The 27318-nt window shown below is 42.0% G+C and overlaps 2 protein-coding genes across 5 annotated transcripts in view; one reads left to right on the top strand and one right to left on the bottom strand.

Moving 5' to 3' along the window:
• LOC139378207 (small ribosomal subunit protein eS27-like) overlaps window positions 1-705 on the top strand; it is a 2286-nt gene extending 1581 nt beyond the window's left edge. The window contains exons 3-4 of one of the 2 annotated variants that reach the window (XM_071120566.1): window positions 29-139; window positions 269-705. In XM_071120566.1, coding sequence (XP_070976667.1) covers window positions 29-139; window positions 269-297 — 140 coding nt within the window. In that variant the 3' untranslated portion in view covers window positions 298-705. Of the gene's footprint in view, window positions 1-28; window positions 193-268 lie in introns of those variants that run through there. The other variant, XM_071120560.1, reaches the window with a different exon arrangement.
• On the bottom strand, window positions 573-27318 carry LOC139377672 (tropomyosin alpha-4 chain-like). 3 transcript variants are annotated; one of them, XM_071120549.1, is made up of 10 exons: window positions 26964-27266; window position 26620; window positions 23283-23408; window positions 7272-7405; window positions 5596-5713; window positions 5410-5480; window positions 5190-5265; window positions 3709-3771; window positions 3526-3595; window positions 573-1728 (listed from the first exon to the last, which is right to left on the bottom strand). In XM_071120549.1, the coding sequence occupies exons 1-10, from the start codon at window positions 27074-27076 to the stop codon at window positions 1646-1648; spliced, it is 855 nt and encodes a 284-aa protein (XP_070976650.1). In that variant the 5' UTR covers window positions 27077-27266; the 3' UTR covers window positions 573-1645. The 3 variants fall into 3 exon arrangements, with proteins under 3 accessions (XP_070976650.1, XP_070976643.1, XP_070976647.1); XM_071120542.1 differs by lacking the exon at window position 26620 and having other exon boundaries at window positions 26757-27318; XM_071120546.1 differs by lacking the exons at window positions 23283-23408; window position 26620; window positions 26964-27266 and adding an exon at window positions 17055-17566.

Below are 27318 nucleotides of genomic sequence, written 5' to 3'. Positions count from 1 at the left end.
AACTTATTTGTTTTAAACTTTATTCCAGGCTGCTACAGGATCACCACAGTGTTCAGTCATGCCCAGAGAGTGGTGCCCTGTGGCGGCTGCTCCTTCGTCCTGTGCCAGCCCAGAGGGGGGAAATGCCGCCTCACTGAGGGTAAGAAGACTGTTGTACAATCACATTGCTCAATAACTTATACAGTAGCATAGGCCCATATCAGTGTAGAGCTCTATCGAATATCTACTGATTTTTGACTTTACCAGTCTCTTTCTCACCCCTATACAGGCTGCTCCTTCAGAAGAAAGCAATGCTGAGTGAGATTTCAGTAGTGAGCTATCAACTGTGATAGTCGTAAATTGTGGACCATGGATGTTTTGTAAATTATTACATTATATTGAATGGGGATTATTCAGCTGAGCTGATTGGCAGTGTTTTGTCCTTATGATATAAACAGATTACAATATTGTTCAGATACAATATGCCTTTTTGTAATGAATAGGTATAATATACTGTATGCTGAAGTGGTTTGTCTCTGTGTTTGACATTTCTATTTTTCTTACTAAATAATACATTAAATAATCTCTTGAGCCAGGTTGTGTAAAAATTTATTAGACTGAAAGCGGGAAAAGCGAATGAAACATTTCAACACAGACTGTCAAATAAGGATGAGAAGCCTTGATTGATTACCTTCACAGACAACAATAAAACCTTTTGACGGTTCACCTTCTGTGGTTTGTGTATTCTTTGGTTTCGAGAGTTCCCCTGACTGAAAGTTTTGTAAAACTGGAGCAATACATCAATAACTAACATTATTCTACTATATACAATAAGTATCCGTGTTTTATTACCTTGATTGAGGCCCCAGTGGTGCTTTTTTTGGTTGAACTTTTATTAAATATGCTACCACCACAATATAATACCAGGATTATGATTTTACACCTAGGCTAGGCAGCCAAATGCAGAGCTGGTATAGTGGCAGGCATGTCAGGCCATAGTGGAAAGGAGGTGCTATGAAGCTGCATGTCAGCATATGGCGGCACTTTAAGACCATACAGATAATAGGTTAGGTCAGAAGAGGAGTTGTAGTTCCTTGAAAGATTTGTATAGAATACTCTTTTCACATAAAAAAACTATTGTTTTTTTTCTTCGCTTTGGCAATCCCTCTGAATGATAGTCACAGTATAGTAGCACCACAGACATGTTCACCATCGTTTCCATGAGTCTTCCTCTAGTGTCAATGACCATGTTACACACACATATACACCAAAGGTAGAATATTGGCTCATTATTAAAAGGCACAGTCCAACCTGTGGATATGTTCACATACATTGTGCATGCACTAAATTACCATGTCAGTTGGTAAAAGCTGATTCCTGTCAACTGTTTGCAAAATAACTCTCGGTGGAGCTCATGAATCATACATAAATGAAGGCCATACATATAACACAACCTATTTCAAAACATGCTTGAGTGCACATTTCAAATATGAGTTGTCATTTTTTTCTATTCTTGACTCATTGGTTTAAAAAAAACAAAGGGTACAAGTTAAGTTAATCCCCTTTCGCTGGGAATAAGACTTTACAGCTCAAAATGTGGAATGAAATGTAATATTTATGGAATGTTGCAAGACTTTTATCCTCTCCATCTTCCTCCTCATCATGTTTATAAGCTGTTGAGCTCTTGCAGTGTTTGATCCAGGACTTGATGCATTCCCAGGTTCTCTTCTTTGGCACCTGCTAATTTTTCTAAAAAATACATAAAATAAAGACATATTGAAGACATATAGAATGAAACCACACATGACAGGACCATCATAAAGTTGATTAATATGAATTCATTCTCCTTAGGTTTGGTAAACAATATTCTACACAGAATCCAAAGCCATTCCTATACAGGATGTACAACAGCTGCTTCCTAACCACCGTGCTTCTACATCTGCATTTCTTGCTGTTTAGGGTTTTAGGCTGGGTTTCTGTATATCACTTTGTGATATCAGCTGATGTAAAAAAGGGCTTTATAAATACATTTCATTGATTTTACATACTGTAACTGCTGTGGCTGTGTTAAGTTGTTCAATATGCAAAACACAACCACACTAAAGAACACTACCCAAAACAAAAGGCAGATTTGCATATATAAAACTGATGACAGTAATGTATGGAGTTGCGCGACAAATGTTATGTAAAAAGGATGTGAGGGACACTAGGTGTGAATGCATGCCACACTCCATAAATTCTCACCTTCTTAAAACAGTTGTTTATCCTATTATAAAGATTGTAATATCAAAACTATTTAATTAAAGAAGGATAGTTGAGATAGTTAGCTTTTAATGAGTTTCATTACACAGTGAGATGGACAGAAGGCACAGAGAAAAGGAGAAAGGGTATTTCAGGAGGCTAACCCCAGGACACAATAGCCTAAAGTGGGAAGGGTGAGAGGACAGACACCCTGGAGGGACAGACATCCTGGAGGCAGCAGGAGGCCGGCAGAAAGAAATGTCTACAAGGAGGTCATGTCATTGAGGGCATGATCCAGCTCCTCGCTGATAGCCTTGTACTTCAGCTTCTGAGCATAAAGTTCATCTGGAGGTCAAAGGGCAGCAGGAAGTAGCACAGGTAAGGCACAAGGAAATCAGCAGCCGAGAGAGGTGGAGAACAGGACAGGGAATCAAAAAGGAAATGGTGCCAAAAAGAGAGGGAAGAGAAAGAGAGGACAGGTCAGTGGATGCAAAAGAGAAAAGTCATACAGTATAAAAAGAAAGAAGAGAATATGCCAGAAAGATAAGACATCTTAGTCTACCTGTGAGCATTCTAAAATTGAAATATGTTGCAAATCTTTTTTTGGGGGGGGGGGGGGGGGGGGGGGGGGGGGGGCAAGAGATGACTACCTTAAGCATTTAAGCCTATATCAAGGTTTCCATAAACGTACTTCATACCGGTAAACCCATTTCATGTGGCTCTAGGACCAAAAATGCTGATCTTAAAGGAATTTGAGCACTCTGTTCTTAGTGCAGACATCAGACACCAAAATAGGTGCTCTTTGGTTAGTAGAAAATGGGCCTACATATTTCTTTACACTGGAGACCAAGGCAGTGTGTTTTATTATCTTCTCGGAGAAGTTTCCATACGTTTGGCAGGGTACCCTTTCTTCTAGAGAAATATTTCCAGCTAGTTTAATTTTTTTATTTTTAGCTGGGACCATGTCAATGTGAAACTGTGCATAATAAGATGTTGTTTCATTGCCCAGGGAGAGGATTAAATATCCAGACCTCTTGACCAAGGAAATGACATACAATGGGGAATACGGAACAAGCTCGACATCTTTACTAATTTACTGACATGGAATGTTCTTATTTGAGCAACTCAGCTTTATAAGTCTGAGATGCAACTGAGAACAATGATAAAACGGTTATTTTCAAAATATATAGTTTAATCTTCTGCAATAAAATATGTCTAACTTTCTCTCTACACTAAGGTACGTTTACGTTCTCTTCTATCGAAATGCCATAGAGCAGTTTGCAACAGCGTTTTTAGCACTCATACCTTCCAGGTCATCAATGAACTTTTCCAGTTTAGCCACTGTCCTCTCTGCAAACTCTGCACGAGTCTCAGCCTGGGGGACACACAGGGAGGGGGGTGTCAGAACAGGACGCCATTTTGACATGGAGCAAATTGGCTTACTACTGTATGAACTAAGAATCCAATAAGATGCCAGCAGCTGCTTACCTCCTTCAGCTTGTCACTAAGAACCTTGAACTCCTCCTCATACTTGTCCTCTTTTTCTGAGTACTGTCAAAATACAAGACAAAGTCTGTTCCAGGCAAGCTCTGAAATCTTGAACATGTCAGACCATTCATCTCAGAGACAGAAACGCGTACAGAAACAGACAGTCATGAAAGTGCATAGACAGCGATGATCTTGCGGCACTGTTTGTCAACCATGCTTCGCTGTAATACAACTAGGGTTGCAAAGGGAGGGTATATTACTGGAAACTTTCTAAGTTTAAAAGTAAACTACCAACATTTTGGTATATTTCAATGATTTTATCACAAACATTTAGTGGCCCTTTTGGGTACTTAAGATTATCACAGGTGTCTGTAATAATCTCTTAGCTCTGTATGGCCTCATCACATGTAAAATATATTAAATAATTAACTAAGATGATTTTAAAATAAAAAATAGAATGACAAAGCTGTAAAACATTATCCTAAATGTAAACCATAAACTTCTTGAATACCATTGGTGCTTAATAGGAGGGTTTCAACATGAACTATCCTTCATCTTTTTATTTTATTTTATTTTTACAAACCTTTATTTATTTTACTGTCAATATGTATTTGCTAATGTTTTGGCGTCAAACTGGTGACAGTTGTGAAAAATGTCAATAGTTGGAAGAGTTGCAGAATTAATTGAAAATAATGGCAGTGTTGATTAGATGCTTTTTTCATTAATTTGGCCATTTTCTCTTGAACCATACGGTTTATCTAATAAGAAACTCATGAACAATATGGAAACAGATATAAAAAATTAATAATATATGAATAAAACATGTTTTAAGTTATTCAAGTATAAATTACCAAAATTCCGATACATATTTTCTGTTAATTACCAAATTTACTAATTACCAAAATTACTAACTTTTGTAAATTACAGGTAGCTTTGCAACCCTAAATACAACTCTTCAGGTTTGATAAACTGGCTTTGTGTTAGCATGGGTATAAGGAACACATCGTGCTGTGATGCCAACCATGAGAAGGGCAGTGATTTAATCAGCACCGGGCAACTGCTTAAGTGGCTGAGGGAGATTCATGTGGCGTGACTGGCACTAAGCTGGCTAGGTAGGAATGCAGAGAAAGGTCTGTTTTGGTCCAGGGCTATTACACCTTCCTGTTCCATCAACATTATCATAAAGAAATCAACATCCAATTTGTCAGGTGACACCAGGATCTTTGTTCAGATGTCTTTGAAGATAAAAGTGTGTCAGGTATTGATTATACTAAAAATAACTCTGCTTTCATGTCTGCCATGTAATGATTTGGGACTGACTTAAGTGGATGCACTTACCCAAAACATGCAAATATCCAGAATAAGTAAAAAAATAATGTATTTGAATTGGGACTGGTGATCTACACTGCACTTAAGCTGAGTTTGCACTCATCAGTAGTTGACTGTATTTACTTGTATGATGTAATAGTATGCACACTGACCTTCTCAGATGAGGCTTCTAGGGATTTTAGGTTGTTGGTCACATTTTTCAACTCCTCCTCCAGATCACTGCATTTACTACCGGGGAATAAAGGAAGAAAAGTACTTAGCATTGGCATCTTAATACTTACATACACAATACTGGAAGGATCTTCACATGTTCATTTCAAGAACCTTTGTTTACCCTCTTATTTTAGTGTAGGAGGCGTGTGCTGCACTTACAGTTCTGAGACCTCGGCCCTCTCCTCAGCTCTCTCCAGTTCTCCCTCAAGGATTACCAGTTTACGGGCCACCTAAGGTAGAGAGATAAACATATTAGTGGAACAGTATGAGTGTGTTAAGGGATACTTCTATGAATGGATTATACCCCAGACAGAACAAACTCTATGGGACCATGTGAAGTCTCACCTCCTCGTATTTGCGGTCGGCCTCCTCAGCGATGTGTTTGGCCTCCTTTAGCTGCATCTCCTGCATCTCCATCTTCTCCTCGTCCTTGGAGGCCCGGTTCTCGATCACCTTCATGCCTCTGATAGGACAGGACACACAGTAATGTCAGCAACACCCAAGACACAATCAATTTCAAGTATCATTTACACAGCCCACCCAATATGGAGGCACATTGAATGGTTTTACACATTCAAGATGGCTTTCCGGAAATATTTCTTTCAGTACGCTATTGAAGGGGCTGGTCATTTGCTAGCAATGGACATGGCATCAAAACCTATAACAATAAAAAAAATGTCAAAGCAAGCCGCATGTGCCTGGTACTATCGAATGGAAAATGGCATACACAGTGCATTTGGAAAGTATTAAGACCCCTTGACCCGTTTCCACATTTTGTTACATTACAGTCTTATTCGAAAACAAATTAAGTAGACACAATACCCCATCATTTATTTAACCAGGCAAGTCAATGACAGCCTTGACAAAGCAAAAATAGGTTTTTAGACATTTTAGCAAATGTATTAAAAATAACAAACTGGAATATCACATTTACATACGTTTTCAGACCTTTTACTCAGTACTTTGTTGAAGCACCTTTGGCAGAGATTACAGTCTCAAGTCTTCTTGGGTATGATACTACAAGCTTGGCACACCTGTATTTGGTGACTTTCTCCCCTTCTTCTCTGCAGATTGGCTGGGGAGTGTTCCTGTACAGCTCTTTTCAGGTCTCTCCAGAGATGTTCGATCGGGTTCAAGTCCGGGCTCTGGCTGGGCCACTCAAGGACATCCAGAGACTTGTTCCAAAGCCACTCCTGCATGGTCGGCTTTGTGCTTAGGGTTGGTGTCACAGTCTTAGGTCCTGAGTGCTCTGGAGCAGGTTTTCATCAAGGATCTCTCTGTACTTTGCGCCGTTCATCTTTCTCTCGATCCTGACTAGTATCCCAGTCTCTGCTGCTGAAAAACATTCCCACAGCATGACGCTGCCACAACCATGTATCACCGTAGCGACGATGCCAGGTTTCCTCCAGACATGACGCTTGGCATTCAGGCTTCATCAGACCAGAGATTCTTGTTTCTCATGGTCAGAATGTTTTTAAGTGCCTTTTGGAAAACTACAAGCGGGCTGTCATCTGCCTTTTACTGAGGAGTGGCTTCCGTCTGGGCACTCTATTATAAAGGCCTGATTGCGGAGTGCTGTAGAGATTTTTGTCCTTCAGGAATATTCTACTGTGGGACCTTATATATACACAGGTGTGTGCCTTTCCAAATCATGTCCAATCAATTAAATGTACCACAGATGGACTCCAATCTAGTTGTAAAAACATCTGAAGGATGATCAATGGAAAGAGGATGCACCTAAGCTCAATTACAAGTCTCATAGCAAAGTGTCTGAATACTTATGTAAATAAGGTATTTCTATTTTTTATTTTTAAAACAACCTGTTTTTGCTTTGTCATTAAGGGGTATTGTGTGTAGATTGAAGAGGAAAAATATTTATTTAATCCATTTCAGAATAAGGCTGTAACGTAACAAAATGTGGAAAAAGTCAAGGGGTCTGAATACTTTTCGAATGCACTTTAAATATAAAGATTAAAAGGTGAAAGATTATAAATACGTCCGTTTCTCTGGCTGGTACTGACCTCTCGCTCTCATCCGCAGCCTTCTCTGCCTCCTCCAGTTTCTGCAGCGCAGTGGCCAGCCTCTCCTGGGCCCGGTCCAACTCCTCCTCCACCAGCTGGATCCTGCGGTTCAGACCCGCCACATCACCCTCCGCCTGGGAGAAGAGAGGGGGATGAGGTCAAAGGTTACACATATCAGGGTCACACTGACACAGTAATGTGTTGTACTAGAAAGAAGCACATCCTGCTAAGAGGATGTTCCCTGGATGGTACACTCACATGGTCTCCTATCATTGCTATGCAGATGACACTCAACTACTTTTCTCCTTCTACCTTCCGACACCCAGGTGGCGACACGCATCTCTGCGTGCTTGGTAGATATCTCAGCTTAGATGTCAGCCCACCATCTCAAGCTCAACCTTGACAAGAAGGTGCTGCTCTTCATTCCGGAGAAGACCAGCCCGCTCAAAGACCTCTCCTTCCAGATTGACAACTCCACAATGGTCCCCCTTCCAGAATGCAGAGAACCTTGGCGTAACCATGGACAACACCCTGTCGTTCTTTGCAAACATCAAAACAGTGACTCGCTCATGCAGGTTCATGCTCTACAACATCCATAGAGTACGATCCTAGCTCACACCGGAAGTGGCGCAGGTCGTAATCCAGGCACTTGTCATCTCCCGCCTGGGCTACTGCAACTTGCAGTTGGCTGGGCTCCCCACTTGTTCCATTAAACCCCTACAACTTATCCAGAACGCTACTGCCCACCTGGTGTTCAACCTTCCCAAGTTCTCCCATGTCAACCGCTTCTCCACACACTGCAAAAATGCCTTTTGTGAACTAACAGTCGATCTGGACTTTCTTTCCTCCTCTTACTACCTTTGACTTTGCTGATAGCTACTTTATTGAGGAAAAATTGACTTACTATAACTGTGATGTGGTTGTCCCACCTAGTTATTTTAAGATGAATGAACTAACGAGCTGTAAGTTACTCTGTATAAGAGTGTCTGCTAAATGACTCAAATGTAAATGCTAATGTAATGGAAGCCATCATATGGGGGGTAAAGACATCCTCAGTCACCCATAACCATGTGTCAGGATCCAACGACAGGGGAATACACAAAGAGCCCATATCCTCTTCATGATCCCTTTCCTATAGTAAAATGACCAAATCGCCCACTAGTGGCCTCATGGGTGAAATGTTATTAATATTTTTCTGAATTTTGTAATTAAACAGAAAGTCCGGTGTTTCTATGTCAAACGGTTTTGTTATATTTCAGTGTTCTGTGAAGTATATAAAGTGTAATATTGGGATGTAAACTCAAAATGTAATACATTTCAACTCTATATCTGACATGGTACAGTTGCCTTAATTTGTTTAAGTCAATAACCATATGTGTAAGGTGTATACATTCAAAGTAGATTTGTTTAAGACTAACAAGAAACACTCTGTGTGACCCTGATTTAGCCCACTGCAGTAAAAGGTCAAGCCAAGGCAATCTATTTGGCTGAGTTCTTGGATGTAAAATTAGTCATGCATTCAGTGTCCAAATAATTAATAACTAATTTACAAAGTGAATTGGAGACAGATGGAAACATTCAAATGGATAAAAGCAAGAGTCTTAAGGTCAGTAGGTTTAATGATGAATGAGCATCGAACAGAACTACTGATTCCATTCAGTGGAATCCATTTGATTTGATTTAAGACAAAATAAGTGGGTCACATGATGGATTTTTTGGGGGATCCTCTTTACTTGAAAAACAATCCTGTTCGTAGAAAGCAAACAGAAAATCAAACCTTTATTCCCTCTCTCAGTCCATAAGCATATCCACCTCCCAGGGAGTAGGCCTAATATAGAAACACAGATTTCAGACAACTACAAAATGAAGCTCTCTAGCCAACTCTGACTCAGGTCTTACTACTACTACTCCTCCCACAGTTCAATACAGCACCCACAGGCCTGCCCTTGGCTGACCATGTCCAGACCCAGCGTACACAACTAGGCCTCAGGCCTAGGGCCTGGAAGAGAAGCTCTACAGAGATAGAGATGGGGGTTACTGTTGGAAAGTGAGGCATAGAGAGAGCTAACAGAGGACAGAGGAAAAGGGCAATTAGGATGTATTTGTGCAGAGTGAGTGCCATTCCATTCTCTCATGGGCTGGATATTTCAGCTCTGCTCTGGGATGGCTGTGGGAGAGACATGGCTTCCTGCTCTGCTCAGGGCCTGGCGGTTAGTCAGCACTCTCCTTTCTATGCCTCTCTTTTGCTTTCTCCCGATCTATCTTTCAGGCATGACTGACACCCCACCCATCCCCCCCTCTCTCTCCCTAGTTAATATGTGCTTAGCATGTGCTTAGAGAGGCAGTGGAAGCGGGCAGGAAATGTCCATTAAATGAATGATGGATCAACAGCCAGCCAGCTAAAAGTCAATTGAATCCAACGAAACACTGAGCGTTTTCTAAACTGGTGCATAAACTGACCACAAAATGAATCAATGTGGATAATACATCATCCCCTAACTTCTTTATGGGGTTGTATGGACATCAGATCAACTGCCAGACAGTTTGAAAGAAACGAGGCCTGAAAAAACAGATACAGTTATGAGGCAATTGTCTGGAGAAAGCCTCCACACATAAACAAACATCAATTCTATTCATGAGCGCAGGTCAGTTAGGTATGCATGTCTGTATGTGGCTATGAAACCCGTTCTGATACAGCCAGGCAGGCAGTTAGCAATAGAGCTACAATAGCTACCTGAACAGTTGAATGGCTGTTGTGTTGACAAAATAATCAGCAGCATAGAAATATTTTTACTAGCGGATTTACCACTAAAACAATGAGCGATAGCCATTATAAACTAGTGCCTCAACTCTATCTAACATCAGACATTGATTATCATGTGGGGAAATCTCCCCCAGACAATTCTCTGTGTGTTTTAAAGCTTGCTTGTCCATCTACAGATGTAGGATCTTAATTTGATCACCCTGTTGCAGGATAACTTTTCTGCAATGCAGGACATTTAAAAGTTCTAGTGTATTTGAGGTTTTAAAAGGATTCAGACAGAAATCTGCATAATAATTTACATTTCCTATTGCTGCAGGATTATTTTCCTGCTATAGCAAACTGGCTCAAATAAAGATCCTACATCGTTATATAGTATGTTCCAAAGGTAAATCATTCAGCCATGTCGAGGGAACCAGGCATTCTTCTTCGAGATGCATGATGATGTAAGGTACTTGCATTCAAAAACTGAAGTCTCTCAGAGTTGGTTGGAAAAGCATTTTGTTGTTAGTTAGATTATTTACTGTGTAGCTGAACGATGGACCAGGCCCATACCATATGGATGGTCGTTAAAGAATACCCTGGAGACCTGAAAAGTACCACAAAGATGTATATAGCTAATTACCAACTATCTGTCATAACAACTTACAGTCACACCCTATACAGTACATGAGCACATTCCTGTTATTTAGACGAAAATGTAAAGACCCTATTTGAGAGAAAGGAAATGGAGTCGGTTTAAAGGGGAAAATGGTAGAAAACGGACAGGAAACCAATCCACACTACATCCTGACCTTCCTCCCTCCCCTCTTTCTCTCACAGTCAGTTCAGGGTCAGAGGAGAGTGCTTTCTCTTTCTCTCTCTTTCCCTCTCCCTTTCTCTCCCTCCCTCCCTCCATCTCTCTCCTTTTCCCTAGCCATGCCCTTCCATAGTCAAATAGCATTCTCTGGCTGCATGAGACACACACCTTATATGGTAAAACATACTCGAGAGAATGTTTGTGGTGCAGTGCCAAGAAGATGTTAGAGAGCGCGCACACACACACACACACACACACACAATGGCGCACAGACACACACACACACACAAAGAGAGACACACATAGGAAAAAAATGCTAAAATGAAACCATCTGTGACAACTAGATTCAGGAAAAGGAAAGACACCAAGCTAAGGAGGTGCTCTGTTAGTGCTTCCTCTCTCACATATAAATAAGAGGATCCAATTATGAATGGAAGATAGAAAATGTCTAGTGAGAAACTCAACAGACTAAAGTTATGCTAATGGAATGTCTATTATTATGTCATGGCATTAAATACATCAACAATAGTGTATAGAATGAAAAGCGTATCAGTAGCGACAAATGTAGGATCTTTATTATTGTGTGGATAATAATTAATGGACATTTTTGTTGGGGTCGATTCCTTTTTTCGGAAGGGAAAATCAGATCTGAAATTTCAACGGGTAAATGACAAACTTCAGAAGCCTTTTTAACTCCTAGCCATTAGCTTCTATATATCTGCTGTACCAGCTGACTGTGTTCTGTTGTATTGAGGCCGTTTGAGTCTAGCTGGCAGCTGATGACACAACGAAGCCCCACTGACACTAATAACCCACTGCCACAGCATCCTTATCAAGCGCCAGCAGCTCACTACAATACGCTTGATATTCCACCAGCATCTGGAGCACTAACTCGCTGAATCGCTCACTTTGTCCCCTGCTCTGGACAAAGTTCTATCTCCCTCCCTGTGGCCACGCGACCAGCTTTCTTTACGCTTTGGAGACTTTATATCAATACCAGAGCCTTTTCATTGGCTGTGATTATGTAAATGCTGAGCCAAAGATGACAGGGATATACCATTTAGTGTGTCATTTTTTATCCAAAGGGACGTACAACAGTGACTGAATACATTTTCGTATTGATGGCCCCAGCGGGAATCAAACCCAAGACCCTGGCGTGAACTGAGTTACAAAGAACGAAGGTGGTGAGAGTGAGACATGCATTCATTAGAAAACACATGCCTGTTGTCACTCTCATCCTGAAGAGTCATAAGCATTGAGACGGAGCGAGGGCGACTACACGTCAGGAATCTAATTATTGCTTCATTTGAGGACAGTGGGGTAATGAAGAGCATAAGGATTGGGTTTCTATGGAAGTGTTCCAGGCTGGAGCTGTATTATAGTGCTGGTCCAGTCCTGTTGTGATCCCATCTGTTAACAGAGACTTGACATACAAAGACAGCCTCATATAACTAGGCATTTCAGGAGGAGATATGTAAAGGGAGGATATTAAACATCAGCCACGTGCTTCTAATGCAGTGCCACAAGCCTTTTCAATGCAAATAGTACGCTAAATGAACAGTGTGGTCAACTCCATCGTATTTCAGCCACATTCAGACCCTGTCCTGTTCCTCATCCTGACTTAAGCCAGCTTCAGAGTAGGGATGGCTCACTGATTTGTTTATGGGTCTGAGAACATGTGCAAAACAAAAGCCCTGTGCTTCAGCAGGGTCTCGGTTGCTAGCCAACACCAGGAAGTAGTGCCGGTATGCAAATAAGAAAGTGAAAGCTCAATTGGGTCTTAGACCAGAGAGTTAAGTACCAGCAGGTAAAGTAAACATTCTGCCTGTGAAACTATTTACTGGTTTATATATTATGCTGGTCTAAAGCAGTGGACAAGCTTAGGTCTGTCACTATGCGTGGCAGTAGGATCCCTGGTCAACACTGTAAGTACAAGCCAACATCTACTCCCTCAAATACTGTACTTTCAAGTTCCAAGGGAGTGCCCTGTGCCCAATGAATGCCAAAATGTATTACTGTTAAACTTAAATTTGAATAGTCGTGATACTCCCATGGAGAAAGTCCAAAGTTAGATATTTTTTTCTTCTTCAGTGGAACCAGGAAGTAATTCTTTCCGTAGCATGCAATGCATCATGGTGCTATTTGTGGCAGGAAACCACTGGCCAGTCAACAAATCTAGACCCATTTGGCATTCACTACTGTATATTTACATGGCTGTCAAAAGCATACAGATCTAAGCAAACAAATGTTATTTAAAACTTGGTGAGAGGGATAGACTGCCCAGCTAGCACATTTGGTTCCTTGGAAGTTGTGGGAACGTCCGTTTTCGGTTTCCCATTGGTTCTGGGAACGAAGCCATAAGTATCCTGACCAGTAAAACTGAATGTTTTTGGGGCCTTCCGGGTGACGCAGTGGTCTAAGGCACTGCATCGCAGGGTTTGGCCGGGGGGTCTTTACTTGGCTCATCGCGCTCTAACAACTCCTTGTGGTGTGCCGGGCGCCTGCAGGCTGACCTCGGTCGTCAGTTGAATGGCGTTTCCTCCAACACATTGGCGCAGCTGGCAGGTGTTAAGGAGCGCAGTTTGGTGGGCCATGTTTCGGAGAACGCATGACTCGACCTTTGCTTCTCCCAAGCGGGTTGGTGAGTTGCAGCGAAGTGACAAGATCATATTTGGATATCACGAAATTGGGAAGAAAAAGGGGGTAAAATAAAAAAAATATTTTTATGTTCTGAGGACGGAAGTGAACATTCAAAGGAAACAAACACTCATTAAGATCAGGTGTGGCCAACACACCTGAACACACTTAACAAGATAGAGGATAGAGAGAGTTTTGTCGATGTGGAGAATGGATTGTATACATTATTCTTAAAACGTTCTCTGAACGTTACTAAAGTTTTCATGTCAATGGTCTTAACGTTCTGAGAACGGAATGTATGTTTTTGTATTCTTAGAAGTTCTCTGAATGTTATTAAAGTTCTCTTGTGGTTTTTATGTAAAGTTTTCTTTCGGAACAATTTGAGAACATGACTTTAAATACAACCATGAGAACACCTGTAGGAAACGTTATGCTGAAGTACGGAAATTCCGACAGACGAACGTTGTTTCTTAAGGGTCTAGAACATTACCAAAATGTAAATGAAATGTAACCATGTTTGAACTTTTAGGAAACGTCCTGTTAAAGTAATGAAATACCAAGAAAATAAACATTTTTGTCAAGTTCCTTAAATGTGCTAAGAATGTTCCAAAGCCATGTAACTATCCTGCACCATTCCCAGAAAGTTATGTTAAGATTTTATGCTAAATAACCATAGGACAACCACGCTCGTATGGTTCTCAGGATGTTATGTGCTAGCTGGGTGTGGTCTGCTCTTTACACTTTTATAATAAGTGATTATAAATATCACATTATTCTATAGAAGTCTTTTGATAAGAAATGTTTGCAGCACCAAAGTCAGTAGCCAACTTCATATAGCAACTGGGTTCTCTTTTAGACCCCCCAGATAATCAGGATGTGTCTGTATCACAGAGTCCAGGCCTGGGAGAAATGTCCAGCATCTGCTTATCTTCCTGCTGATGTGGGCTGAAGCTGCGGCACAGGAAGTGTCGGAGTGGAGCCGACAGGCAGTATCCTGGGCCTGTTCCTCAGGGGCAGGGAGTAGAGAGAAGCTGCGTCTAACCACTGATACTGGGTCAGATACTGTTTCATCCCCCTAATGGTTAAGGCTAGGACTGGGGGTAGGGTCATCTGATCCTAGCTCTGTGGTTTGGAGGACTATGGTCTATATCGAGCCAGAGGCAGTCCCTCCAGGAAGGGTCTGGGAGTGAAGCTAGCTCCGCTTGGGATAGATATCATCCCTCTCCTCTACATACATAGAATATGGATAATAATCTGAAGTAGGCCTAGAACCTCCAACCTAATCTAAATACTGTACATACTGTGAGAACTGTTGATATGAATATATAGAACCTCAAAGCACATCTTGTTTTTGTGACCAACTTTTTATTTTGTTTTGACATTTTCCTTTTTCAGAGGGGGGTTACAAGTACAAAAACAATCAAACAAAATGCATACAAAGATAAACCTGACCCATTCCCCCCTTAGTCCCCATCCACTCGCCCGCATCCTCCCTCCCCACCCGGAAACCATGCTTCCCATCCTGAAGAAAGCATGCATGCTTCCCACCCCTTCCCATCCCACCCAGCAACCAAGGTTGCTTATCAGTTCATCTCCCTCCCATCCATCCCCTGAGTCTCTCGCCTTACCACCCCTGTCCAGTGGGCCTGAATACTAAGAAAGCAACAAAAGTCAAAATAAATCTATATTATATCATTGGTTTGTATGTGTGGGGCTTTAGCTGAGATTGTTCTTTACAACGTCAAGTATTTCTTGATGATCATTCCATGGTGGTTCAATAAAGGCAGAGGGTGTTGTGTGAAGTTAAGTTACGCCTTGCAAGACAAGAATGCCACTTCACTCCAAAATAACATCAAGGCATTCATTTTAGGCCAATAGTCTCCATGTTTAAACTACTCAAAAGACGATTCATTACCTCAAGAAAGACAACAATGTTCCCTCTTTTGTGCACCTTGTTCCAATGAAAGAGTTTGTTGTGCCAAGAAATCACCCTGGTTTGCCCCAATTATTCACACATGGGCCCATACACCCTTGAGGTAGCCACACAAGTGCTTACTCAAGACTCAACCACTTCAAGTCTTTTCATCCTTGAACACAGACTAATGGATTGAGCTTGAAGGGATAGTTTGGATTTTGGCAATGAAGCCCTTTATCTACTTCCTCAGAGTCAGATGAACTTGTGGATACCATTTTTATGCCTATTTTATGCCCTAGTTTGAAGGAAGTTGCTATCTAGCGTTTGCAATAGCGCAATGACTGGAAGCTTTTGTGAATTACAAACTACAGAAGCCTTTTTAACTCCTAGGCATTAGATTATATATATCTGCTGTACCAGCTGACTGTGTTCTTCCAGTCATAGCGCTAATGTTAGTTATCATTGGTTCGTGAAACTACCTTTAACTTTTTCATGCTTGAGAGACATAAAAATGGTATTCACGAGTTTATCTGACTCTGGGGAAGTAGATAAATGGCTTCATTGACAAAATCCCAAACTATCCCTTTAAGAGGTACATTTCAAATGCTTTGAGGCTGAGAAGACCGACATGATGTAAGGTCTGAGTCTGTGACTGAAGAAACTGAATGTAATAGCAGCCAGGTTGCAGACTTGGGGTCAATTCAGGGGATGAAATGAAAATGCATCCCCCACCATGCCTGGTTCTTAAGCTTCTCACAGACCCACTATGGCCTCCCTGCTGTCCAATCATGAGTCAGTACTCATGTCCAATGAGCCCTAAGGTTCTGTCTCTTCTATATGCATCACCATATGTCAATGAAAGCTGCCTCTCTACAAGGCCTATATCTGACAACAACTACCAAGAAGCCATTCGCACACATTTACATCCTGGGCCTCTCGTGGAGGACAATGCTATCCAAACATCCATTTCACATCCCTCTTTCTTTTGCTTCCTTTGATGGATTGCACTGAAATGAAGGGGAAACCCCTCCTTTAGCCAGATCCTCTCATTACCTCACCTCTTGCTGCCTTCCCAATCTCTCTACTCTCATTAGGCCCCCTACAAGTAGCCATTTAATGTTTCTATTGCAAATATGTTTGGATGATTCAGACATATTTCAAAAGCAACAGCATTTGAAATACTTTTGAACCATACAGCTATTTTACAAGAAACTTAAGTTTGTGCTGGCCCTCCAGATTTACCAATTTTCTATACTAACATCTTGTTCCAGCATTAGACTCATACAAACCTAAATTGGGCCTTATTATTAAGCCTAGCCTAGTTACAGCGTACTCCTTTATAATGAAAAGGAAATGTCCAAAGAGAGAAAAGGACCATATATTTAGGTCTTGAAAATATGTCAATAGTGGATTGTCTAAGACAAAGATGGATGATTCCTACTGTAGCACACATCTGATGATTAATGTGCACGCGCTAGGACCTTTAGCAATTCAGCCTTTTTTGGAGACCATTGTGTCTTCATTACCGGCAGATCAATTCATTAACGTGTATCTTCCACACTATTACAGAACGTAACATTATAGCAGACGTGGTCATGAGGAGAAGGACAGATAAGCGACGTTTTTAAAAGGAGTAGACAGAGGAAAAAGATAAGTATTCGATTGTCTCACTTTCTCCCGAAGTTCTCGTTCCCCATCCAGTTCTCTCTGTAAAACCTGGGCTCGGTCTTCTGCATCGTCGGCTTGCTGTTGCAAACACTGGATTTTTCTTTTCACAGCGTCCAAAGAATTCAAACCCGACATTCTCGTACTATTCGTTAAAAAATACTTTTGTTTTCGAAAATTGTAATATTGTGCAAAGGTTGCTTTGGTCTATTCAAACAGGATATAATAATAGTACTCAGTCTTTGGAATGGACCGAAATAGCAGAATATAAATCTTCAAGTGCAGTGCAATAAGAAAAGTTGTATAAGCCAAGACAATAGGTTTTCCAGGTGGTTATTTAGTTCAGACTAAGAGTAACTTTAAAAAAAGTATTCAAATATATACTTTGGAATGAAATATGTATGAACGCATTAGCGAAGCGTTCCAGTTTTGAATGGCAGAGAATAAATAAATAAAAGGAAGGAAGGAATGATGAGAAAAGTTCCTCCAATACAGAGAAGTGTGATTCAGATGAGGTCACGGTTTTAGGATAGGCGGGGCGTTCCCGTTCTGCGTGATTCTTGCGGGTGTAGGCAAAGGGGACTTTCAATGAACATCTTCAATGGCAAGAAATCAATCCATTTTGTAGCCTATAAAGAGTCTTATGTACGTTAACAGTTGCCAATGCCATAGAAAATAATGTATGTTCTTCAAATTCAGGGCATCAATTTAGTCACCAAAGACAGGGAAAACAGGAAATCCAGTCCAGCAAACATGAGGCTAAAATGTGACACTTAAGTGCCTGTACATAGCTCTTCTCTCTGGTTTGATATGGAAAATTCATACTTGAACTTTAAGAGATTATTCTGAACAATATTCGCAACAGTTCATTCTAATTATCTATTACAGTGTACAAAAATGCCAGGTTTTATCAACAGTTGTTAAATCAAAGTCTAAAGCATTTGATTTTAGGCTAAATGTTGTGGTGTTTTCGTGCAGCTCTGGCGACTCCTATTTGTATTGGTTACTGTAACTTGATTGTTGAATACCTCATCAATATGTGTGTGGGTAGCTATACACAAAACAATTCACATCATTCAGTTGTCTATACTCCAGCAAGCAGATGGAATCAGCAGGTTTTGATTTATGGCGTCTCGGGTGAGTGTCTTGTGGAAATGTGGTCGGTACAGCTTCAGCTCCAGCTCTGTGAATGCCTATGTGAATTCCCCACCGGAAAAGCTTGGAGCATTTATTTCATTAGACACCGGAGTGTGGGCCTATCTGTTTGCTTTAGCTGCATTCCTGACATTCCAGAACTGCTGCTCTGCCCTGCTGCTCCACAGCCCTTTTCAACCCGTATTCACTACAGCCCATTCTCTTAAGGTTACCATGCCCCACAGACACAAAGGAAATACCACACGCTTCAGGTTGGAGTTCCCCCTAGGCACTGATCTAGGACCAGCTTAACCTCCCTAAAATCCTGATGTTAAATCATTAGCTGGGAAAATTGACCTTAGACCAGTGTCTAGGGGCAACCTCACCATACTGTTCATTTACAATGCCTCACAGACACAGGCTAACATTAGCAATCAGCTGTTGTCTGGCTTATAGGGCAGTTATTCTCTGCCTACTCATCTGATTTGGCTGTGTTAATTCAGATGTGTAATGAGTTGACCGTTGCCTCTAATAAATGACATGTGGCGGAGTGTTCAGGAGCATGTTTTCATGGGAAGCCTGGCCTAAATTCCCCAGAGCTGCCATGTCAGTCCTGCCTTCCTGCGCCTGGTCAGCCACTTCCTCTCTCTCTGTCTTTCTCTCTCCCTGTGCAAGACAACAGTGAGTTTCTCTGGGATATCCGGAATCCCAAACAATACGGTCTCCTTGTTGAAGTTGGGGCACACACGGCTCAGATAATCTGACTTTGTTGTTTTATCTACAAACCGCTATCTCTTACGTTAGAGAATTTTAAAAAGTGTTACAGGAACTGTATTGTTACTGCTAATTGTTTTCTTGCATAGATTGTTTATTGTATAAATATTGGTGCTCATTCTTTCTGTCTGCTTGCAGATCTCAGACACCAGGCCTACTGTGTTTGGGAAAATGAAAAAGTGGGTCTGGTATGAGAGATAATATCTCATAATGACAGCAGGATAACATCATTCTAGCCACAGGCAAAACAGACACTGCCTTTCTTTGACGAACAATCGTTCAGAGAGCACATAACTAATATTAAAAACAGCCTTTCCTCTTATGAAAAGTTGCTGAATTTCTACAATTTAATAGATCATCTTATTAGATAATCAGATTGTGGATATTGAAAAACAACAATATGGGCTTATTCATACTCAACCTCAAAAATATGAAGAGCACACACTTGATCCTCTTTGAAATGAAGCCTAAGCCTGTATTTAAATGTAACCTTTATTTAACTAGGCAAGTCAGTTAAGAACAAATTATTATTTACAATGACGGCCTACCAGGGAACAGTGGGTTAACTGCCTTGTTCAAGGGCAGAACAACAGATTTTTACATTGTCAGCTCAGTGATTTGATCCAGCAACATTTCAGTTACTGACCCAACACTCTAACCACTAGGCTACCTGCTTGTAAGTACAGTCAAAGCAGGTGTAGAGGGATACCCCCTTTATAGCAGCCACCCAGCCATACATACAGTATCTACTATCCAGAGTTTACCAGCATTCCTGTATGTTAACCAGTGCTGTTGTGTTTAGGCGGAACATAGTGGCTGAGTGTGTATGGGGAGTTGGTGAGCTCATCTTTCAAGACTAGGCGCCCAGAATGATATACACACAGACAGGCCTGATCAAAGCACACTCACAGCTGGCGCTGGGGCAACGGACCAGCCATATAACTAGAACAAGTAGAATGGATATCACCATTCAAAACAATGGCATATGGTGGGTAGCCAAGAACATTGCTGACCAAATTTGGTGTAGGCCTCTTAACACAAAGGCCCAGGTCCCAACCAATGATGTATATAAACCATTGATTGCTGATGCTATGCATTGGCCATTAAGAGGCTTTGAAGCCGCCGGTCGGCCATGTTGGCACTCTCCAGTAGGAGCAGTCCTCTATAGAGCCCCACAGTGGAGGCGTCATAAAACCTAGTGGTTTTATGGGTATTAAACAGGGAAAGGGTTCCAATTGTTTTTCCAGCATACATTTTACCCATAGAGGATTTTAGGAACACTAAAATAAGGGCTGTGTTTTGTGTAGGCTTATTATGGCGTGACATTTTGATAACTATGTAAATCTCTCTCAGACAAAGTGACTTTTATCAATATATTCGGCTCTTATTTACTCTCAGATTCGAAAATGCTAATTAGCATCAAAGTAGACGTCATGCAAAACTACAAATCCCTGCACGTCATCTCTAGCTGACACCTTTGCTAACAGGTATTGTGTCAGTTTAAAACTTGCGCAAGACAGTTCACAGAATTGTACATTTAGAGAAATGTTGCCAATTTATTCATTACTACATTTAGCTAACATTAGATAGTTAATTCAGAGATTCTTACCTTTGCCTCGATTCGTCAGTCTCATCCAGATCATCATAGCGTTTGTACTTCTTTATGATAGCCACATTAGCAGCTATTTGGCTTTTCATTTTTGAGGGGTAAATACAGGCAAATATATTGATAAAAGTCACCTTGTCCTAGAGATTTACACAGCTATTTGTATTTTTTAAATTGAACTAGGCAAGTCAGTTAAGAACAAATTCTTATTTACAATGACAGCCTACCCCAGCCAAACCCAAAACCGGGCAACGCGCAACGCTGGGCCAATTGACTCCCAATCACAGCCGGTTGTGATACAGCCTGGAATCAAACCAGGGTCTGTAGTGATGCCTCTAGCACTGAGATGCAGTGCCTTAGACCGCTGCGCCACTCGGGAGCCCAAATCAAAATGTCACACCATGGTAAGCCTACACAAAACAAAGACCTAATTTTAAGTGTTTCTAAAATCCCTTAAAGGCAAAATGATTGGTGGAAAAAACAATTGGAGCCATTTCTCTGTTTGACTTTAAGTTGTATGGTTATTATGCCACATACTGTGGTACTCAATGGGAATGAATAAAATTGTGCAGTATTTCAATCAAATGTTTCAAGGACAAAATTACATCTATTTAAGTATTTTTGTTGTATTGGAGACAGTAGCATTAGTAATCTAAAAATGTTTTACTTTTAAGAACATTTTTGCTCACATAATATAATTTAAAAGTATACAAAATGGTGTGTGTAATATAATACATGCATAAACAAATGTAGACATTAATACATTCATTTCTATAACTTCCAAAATATTTTTTACAACGGTGGAAGAGTGCCAAGATGGAAACATGGTGGTTTCAACACATCGCCCCCTATCAGTCATCTAGTGTATATATAAATCATCCCAACAGGTGGGAACCATTCCAATAATGCTTAATATTGTAAAGGAGCTGATCGCAGACTACAGGAAACGGAGGGGCGAGCACGCCCCCATCCACATCGATCGGGCTGTAGTGGAGCGGGTCGATAGCGTTGAGTTCCTCGGTGTCCACATCACTAACAAATTAACATGGTCCACACACACCAACACAGTTGTGTAGACGGCACGATAGCACCTCTTCACCTTCAGGAGGCTGAAATGATTTGGCATGAGCCCTCAAGTTCTACAGCTGCACCATTGAGAGCATCTTGACTGGCTGCATCACCTCTTGGTACGGCAACTGTAAGGCCATACAGAGGGTGGTGAGTACGGCCCAATACATCATGGGGGGCTGAGCTCCCTGCCATCCAGGACCTCTATACCTGATGGTGTCAGAGAAAGGCCCCAAAAATTGTCAGAATCCAGCCACCCAAGACAGGCTGTTCTCTGCTACCGCACGTCAAGTGGCACCAGTACTGCAAAGTCTGGAACCAAGGAGCCTGAACAGCTTCTACCCCCAAGCCATAAGACTGCTAAACACTGAGCAAATGTTATGTCTTGTGAGCTAAATGTGTTTTTAAACTTCCGGCGAGTGTTTACAGTGAACACTGAGGATGTACCCTTGCAGTTTTAGACAGTAGCCAATTGGCTATTCTGGCTATTTGAGCAACAAAACCACAAAACCAATGCAGCAAATCCCATAATTTTTTTATGTGGAATTATCTTTTGATTTCTATGATATACAGTGCATTTGGGAAGTGTTCAGACCCCTTCACTTTATCCACATTTTGTTACGTTACAGCCTTATTCTAAAATGGATTACATAAATATTGTTCCTCCTCAATCTACACACAATATCTCATAATGCCGAAGCGAAAACAGGTTTTTAGAAATATTTACAAATCAGGCATCTATGGTCGAATTGCTGCAAAGAAACAACTACTAAAGTACACCAATAAGAAGAGGAGACTTCACGAGCAATGAACATTAGACCGGTGTAAATGTGTCCTTTGGTCTGGAGTCCAAATGAGATATTTTTGGTTCCAACCGCCATGTCTTTGTGAGACGCGGTGTGGATGAACAGATGATCTCTGCATGTGTATTTCCCACCGTAAAGCATGGAGGAGGTGTTATGGTGTGGGGGTGATTTGCTGGTGACAGTGTCTGTGATTTATTTAGTATTCAAGGAACACTTAACCAGCATGACTACCACAGCATTCCGCAGCGATATGCCATCCCATCTGGTTTGTGCTTAGTGGGACTATCATTTGTTTTTCAACAGGACAATGACCCAACACACCTCCAGGCTGTGTAAGGGCTATTTTACCAAGAAGGAGAGTGATGGAGTGCTGCGTCAGATGACCTGGCCACCACAATCTCCCAACCTCAAACAAATTGAGATGGTTTGGGATGAGTCGGACCGCAGGGTGAAGGAAAAGCAGCCAGCAAGTGCTCAGCATGTGTGGGAACTCCTTCAAGACTGTTGGAAAAGCATTCCAGGTGAAGCTGGTTGAGAGAATGCCAAGAGTGTACAAAGCTGTCATCAAGGTAAAGGGTGGCTATTTGAAGAATCTCAAATACTTTTTTGGTTAATACATGATTCCATATGTGTTATTTCAAAAGTTTTGATGTCTTCACTATTATTCTACAATGTAGAAAATAGTAAAAATAAAGAAAAACCCTTGAATGAGTAGGTGTTCTAAAACGTTTGACTGGTAGTGTACTTAACCCACGCGCCCAACCTCCTCCTAGTCCCCTTCCTCCAATCACCACCCAGTGGGTGTGTGATAGGGGCTCTACCCAGGGTGCTTTGCTGCCTACTCACGTCTGCGGCGGCCTTCTCAGACTGTTCCAGTTTCTCCTGGGCGTCTTTGAGGGCCTCAGAGTATTTGTCCAGCTCGTCTTCAGTCCCCTTCAGGTTATTCTGCAGACTCAGCAGCTCGTCTTCCAGCTAGAGCAGGACAGATGTTTGTTAGTTAATAGTACACACAGTTAGCTCTCTCTCTCACTCACTCACCCACACACACACGCACACACACACACACACATATTAGCTCTCCTGCATGCACACACTCACAAACATTGGTGTCTTTTCTTCTTTCAGTATATTAGCCTACTCATCTTGCTTTCTTAAATTTCTATTATGATAACTCTTATTATATCACCATTTTATCAAGGTCAACGTAAGGTTTTTAGTATCAAGTTTCCATCATATGTTGCCGTTCTTGTTTATCTTCTTTAATTAATTAATAAAATGTGAGATTGTGTTTCCAAATTTCTACAAGAAAATATGTTGGTATGGGTAGGAATGTTTATGCTTTGTTCAGTTCTGTCCTTCAGTTACACATCTAGCTGTATCTGTAATGTCTGCTTCCAACTCACACCCTCAAACATGTAAATCCCCTGAATGCAGCTCACTTTCCAGTCCATTTTCCAGCTCACACTCTCAAACACCTAGATCCCCTGAACACAGCTCACTTTCCAGCCCACTTTCCAGCTCACACTCTCAAACACCTAGATCCCCTGAACGCAGCTCACTCTCCAGATTCCAATCACCGGAATTCTAATCACCTGTTCACATACCTGTATGTCATTATCACACACTATTTAGGTCAGTTCTTTGCAGCCCATCCCTGTGAGGTATTGTTTGGTTTGTGACATGTATTTCCCACGATTGACTCACGTGATTGAGAGTTTTTGCCTGCCTCACTAATGACGCCTTTTGCCCATTCCCTGCCTGTACTTTAGCCAACTGCTACAGGAACACCATTGCTATGGTAAGGCTGAGAAGAGTGCCTTTCATGTTACCACAGTAACCTTCCTAGGGTTCGTGCTGACACCAGGAGGGGTCAACATGGACGAAGGCAAAGTCACGGCTGTGCTTAACTGGCCCAAACCTACCACCGTAAAGGAACTACAATGTCTCCTAAGATTCTCCAACTACTACCGGCGGTTCATTCTGGTACTGCAGCAGCACAACCGCTCCTCTCTCAGCTCTCATCAGTCAAAACCCATACCCTCCAATGGACCGACACCGCCCTTACTGCATTTGAGACCTTGAAATGCCTCTTCACCTCTGCACCCATCCTTAGGCAGCCAGATCCTACCCTTCCTTTTGTTCTGGAGGTGGATGCATCGGAGGTCGGCGTGGGAACGGTTCTCTCTCAGCGGGTCGGGACACCTCCCAAATGACTCCCATGTGGCTTCTTTTCCAAGAAACTGTCCCCCGCTGAGAGGAACAATGATATTGGGAACCGAGAGCTCCTCGCCATTAAGCTGGCTATTGAAGAGTGGTGCTACTTGTTAGAGGGAGCTCATCACCCATTCCTTGTCCTCACCGCCCACTGCAATTTGGAGTACTTAAGTGCTAATAGGCTCAACCCCAGACAGGCTCCCTGGGCACTCATCTTAGACTTCACCTATCTGCACAGCAAGAAAAATGTGAAGGCTAATTCCTTATCCCGTCTATTTGACACCCCTTCCTCTAACCCAGCTCCTGAGCCCATCCTGCCTCCATCTTGTGTCGTGGGACCCATACAGTGGGAAATCCAAGCAGCCGTCCAGGAGGCCCTATGCCACGACCCAGCATCTCCCGACACTCCTGCAGGCAAGACCTATGTTCCTGCATCCGTCAGACCCCAACTAATGCAGTGGTGCCATACCTCGCTGAGTTCTGGCCATCCCGAAATCACCCGGCCCACAGAGCTACTGACACACAAGTTCTGGTGGTCATCCTTAACAGCTGACGTCCGAGATTACGTTCTTTCCTATCCCGTCTGTGCTTGGGCAATGAGCCCTCGCCAACTACCTACCGGTAAGCTCAAACCTTTTACCCTCACCAAACACACAGATCCCCTGAATGCAGCTCACTTTCCAGATCCCAATCACCTGAATTCTATTCACATGTTCGCACACTTGTATTTCATTAACACACTATTTAGTTCAGTTCTTTGCACCCCATCACAGAGGTATTGTTTTGTGACATGTATTTCAGAGCACTGTTTTTCCTGGGATTTACTGCTCCCGTGTGAATTTTTGCCTGCCTCACTAACAATGCCTTTTGCCTATTCCCTACCTGTACTTTAGCCTATGGATTTATAGGACCGATGTGTCTACCCAGAATCCATCTTGATATTCAGGGGACCTATTTAGCAGCCCCAATGTTACACCTCTATGATTTGATGGTAAAACATTAAATAAATGAATGCCTATAAAGTTATAACTCTGCAGCTGGATTGATAATCTGCTCAAAGCAACAGTGATGAGAGAAATCTACAATGTGCATGGTAACTTCCCTCAGGGTGTTGACAGTGGATTTAATTTTTTTGTCAGAACAATAAAGCGCTAGCATGCAGAGCCTGCACACACACTGGGGGCTAAGTAGTAATCAGAGTTCCCCTCTGTGCCTTTGGGGCTCTGAAGTGCTGATAATCCCGCTGGATTCCACACGGCCGATCTCCTATTGTCTAAAAATATAGCTGCTATCCTTGGTTGACTGTTCTCTCAGGCAATGGAGACGCATGTCAGGCACTTGGATGGACTCTTGGCCCTTGGTCTACCAGTGTTCCTCTGCTACAGCTATGCCTCTCCGGAGCCCCACCAGGAACCTCCAAACTCGGGGTGAATAGGATCTGGGGCCTGGGTCCATCTCTGTGGAATTGTAGGACCCCGACCACCACTGGGTTTATCCTGATTTGGGCTGAGCCTTGTCAACAGACCATCAAGACGATGCTGCATCCAGCACCTATTTGTCCTTTTTTAAATACATTTTTTTTCAGTTGGCATCAGTTTAGTCCAAGCCTGGGGGATAAAGTACTCGGATCATCATTAATCTTTGGACTATGTAACTAAAGCCATAATCGGAGGTTATACTCCGTCTTAGCTGTGTTTTATTGCTCTTGTCAAGTTCCAGTGGTACTGTGTGTTGTCCATTGAAGGAGTTGTCATCCGGTCCTCTTTCCCTCCCAAGGCTGCTGTGGGCTGTTGGTAAGGAATCTTTCCTCATAGGTCAACGTCATCTTTAATTTGTTGATTTAACCTCAACACTTCCACTGAGCTGTGCTCTGGTCAGCTGCAGACATTACAGGCATATGCACACTGGGTCCACTTTGATTCTTTCATTAACTTTGATTGACTTGGTCTCACATCTTTTATTACAATACCCTAACAATACATTTGCTAACACTGTCAATCTTTGATTTGGGTCCACACTTTAATCAAACCTATTTGCATTGGATTAATTACACACAATTTTCTCTGAAATACATCTGGTATGGAACAAATGTTTAGATTGGCTTACAGAGTGTAGAGCAGTATGAGACATCAGAGCCCGTACATGGTTGGAATTTAAGCATCATCCAACTCGGATATCTCTTGTGATATCCCTTTATGAACATTGCTTTTGATTAAATCCTGCACTTTATCCTTCTGTAGCTAAGTGCCATTTTACTGTGTCAACTGAGTGATGTTTCATAGATCCATCTGCATGTCTCTTTCTCAACTCAACTGCTTGCACTTGTCCTCTGCTGCCTTCTTGTCGGTCTCAGCCTGCTCTGCGCGGTCAATGGCGTTCTCCTTGTCCAGCTTCAGCATCTGCATCTTCTTCTTGATGGCCTCCATAGTGCCTGGTTAATGTGCTCACGGAGAAGAGAAATGTAGCTGAGAAAGTTGTTACCCCTGTAGTTTGCGATAGAGCCTGTCCTATGCAGTAATGGAGCGACTACTAGATCCTGAGTCCACAAGTCAGAGGGCTAGAGAAACAGAGGTAGAGAAAGAGGGAGAGCAATGGAGTGAGAGACAAGAGGTTGCAAGCGCAGCACAGAGGGATGCAGACTTGAGCCTAGGGCTGCTGTCAATGCTTT

The sequence above is a fragment of the Oncorhynchus clarkii genome, chromosome 1 (assembly GCF_045791955.1).
Source record: "Oncorhynchus clarkii lewisi isolate Uvic-CL-2024 chromosome 1, UVic_Ocla_1.0, whole genome shotgun sequence".
Classification (NCBI taxonomy): domain Eukaryota; kingdom Metazoa; phylum Chordata; class Actinopteri; order Salmoniformes; family Salmonidae; genus Oncorhynchus; species Oncorhynchus clarkii.
Note: the sequence above shows the minus strand (reverse complement) of the source record. Positions and strands in the feature narration are given on the sequence as shown.

What these genes read in the sequence shown, in the direction of transcription:
- LOC139377672 (XM_071120549.1), bottom strand. Translation starts at nt 27,076, where the DNA reads ATGGAGGCCATCAAGAAGAAGATGCAGATGCTGAAGCTGGACAAGGAG. An exon ending in TAGAAGCCTCATCTGAGAAG is followed by an intron (nt 3,772 to 5,189) that starts GTCAGTGTGCAT and finishes GTATTTTGACAG; the next exon opens with TACTCAGAAAAAGAGGACAA. An exon ending in TTAGTGACAAGCTGAAGGAG is followed by an intron (nt 3,596 to 3,708) that starts GTAAGCAGCTGC and finishes TGTGTCCCCCAG; the next exon opens with GCTGAGACTCGTGCAGAGTT.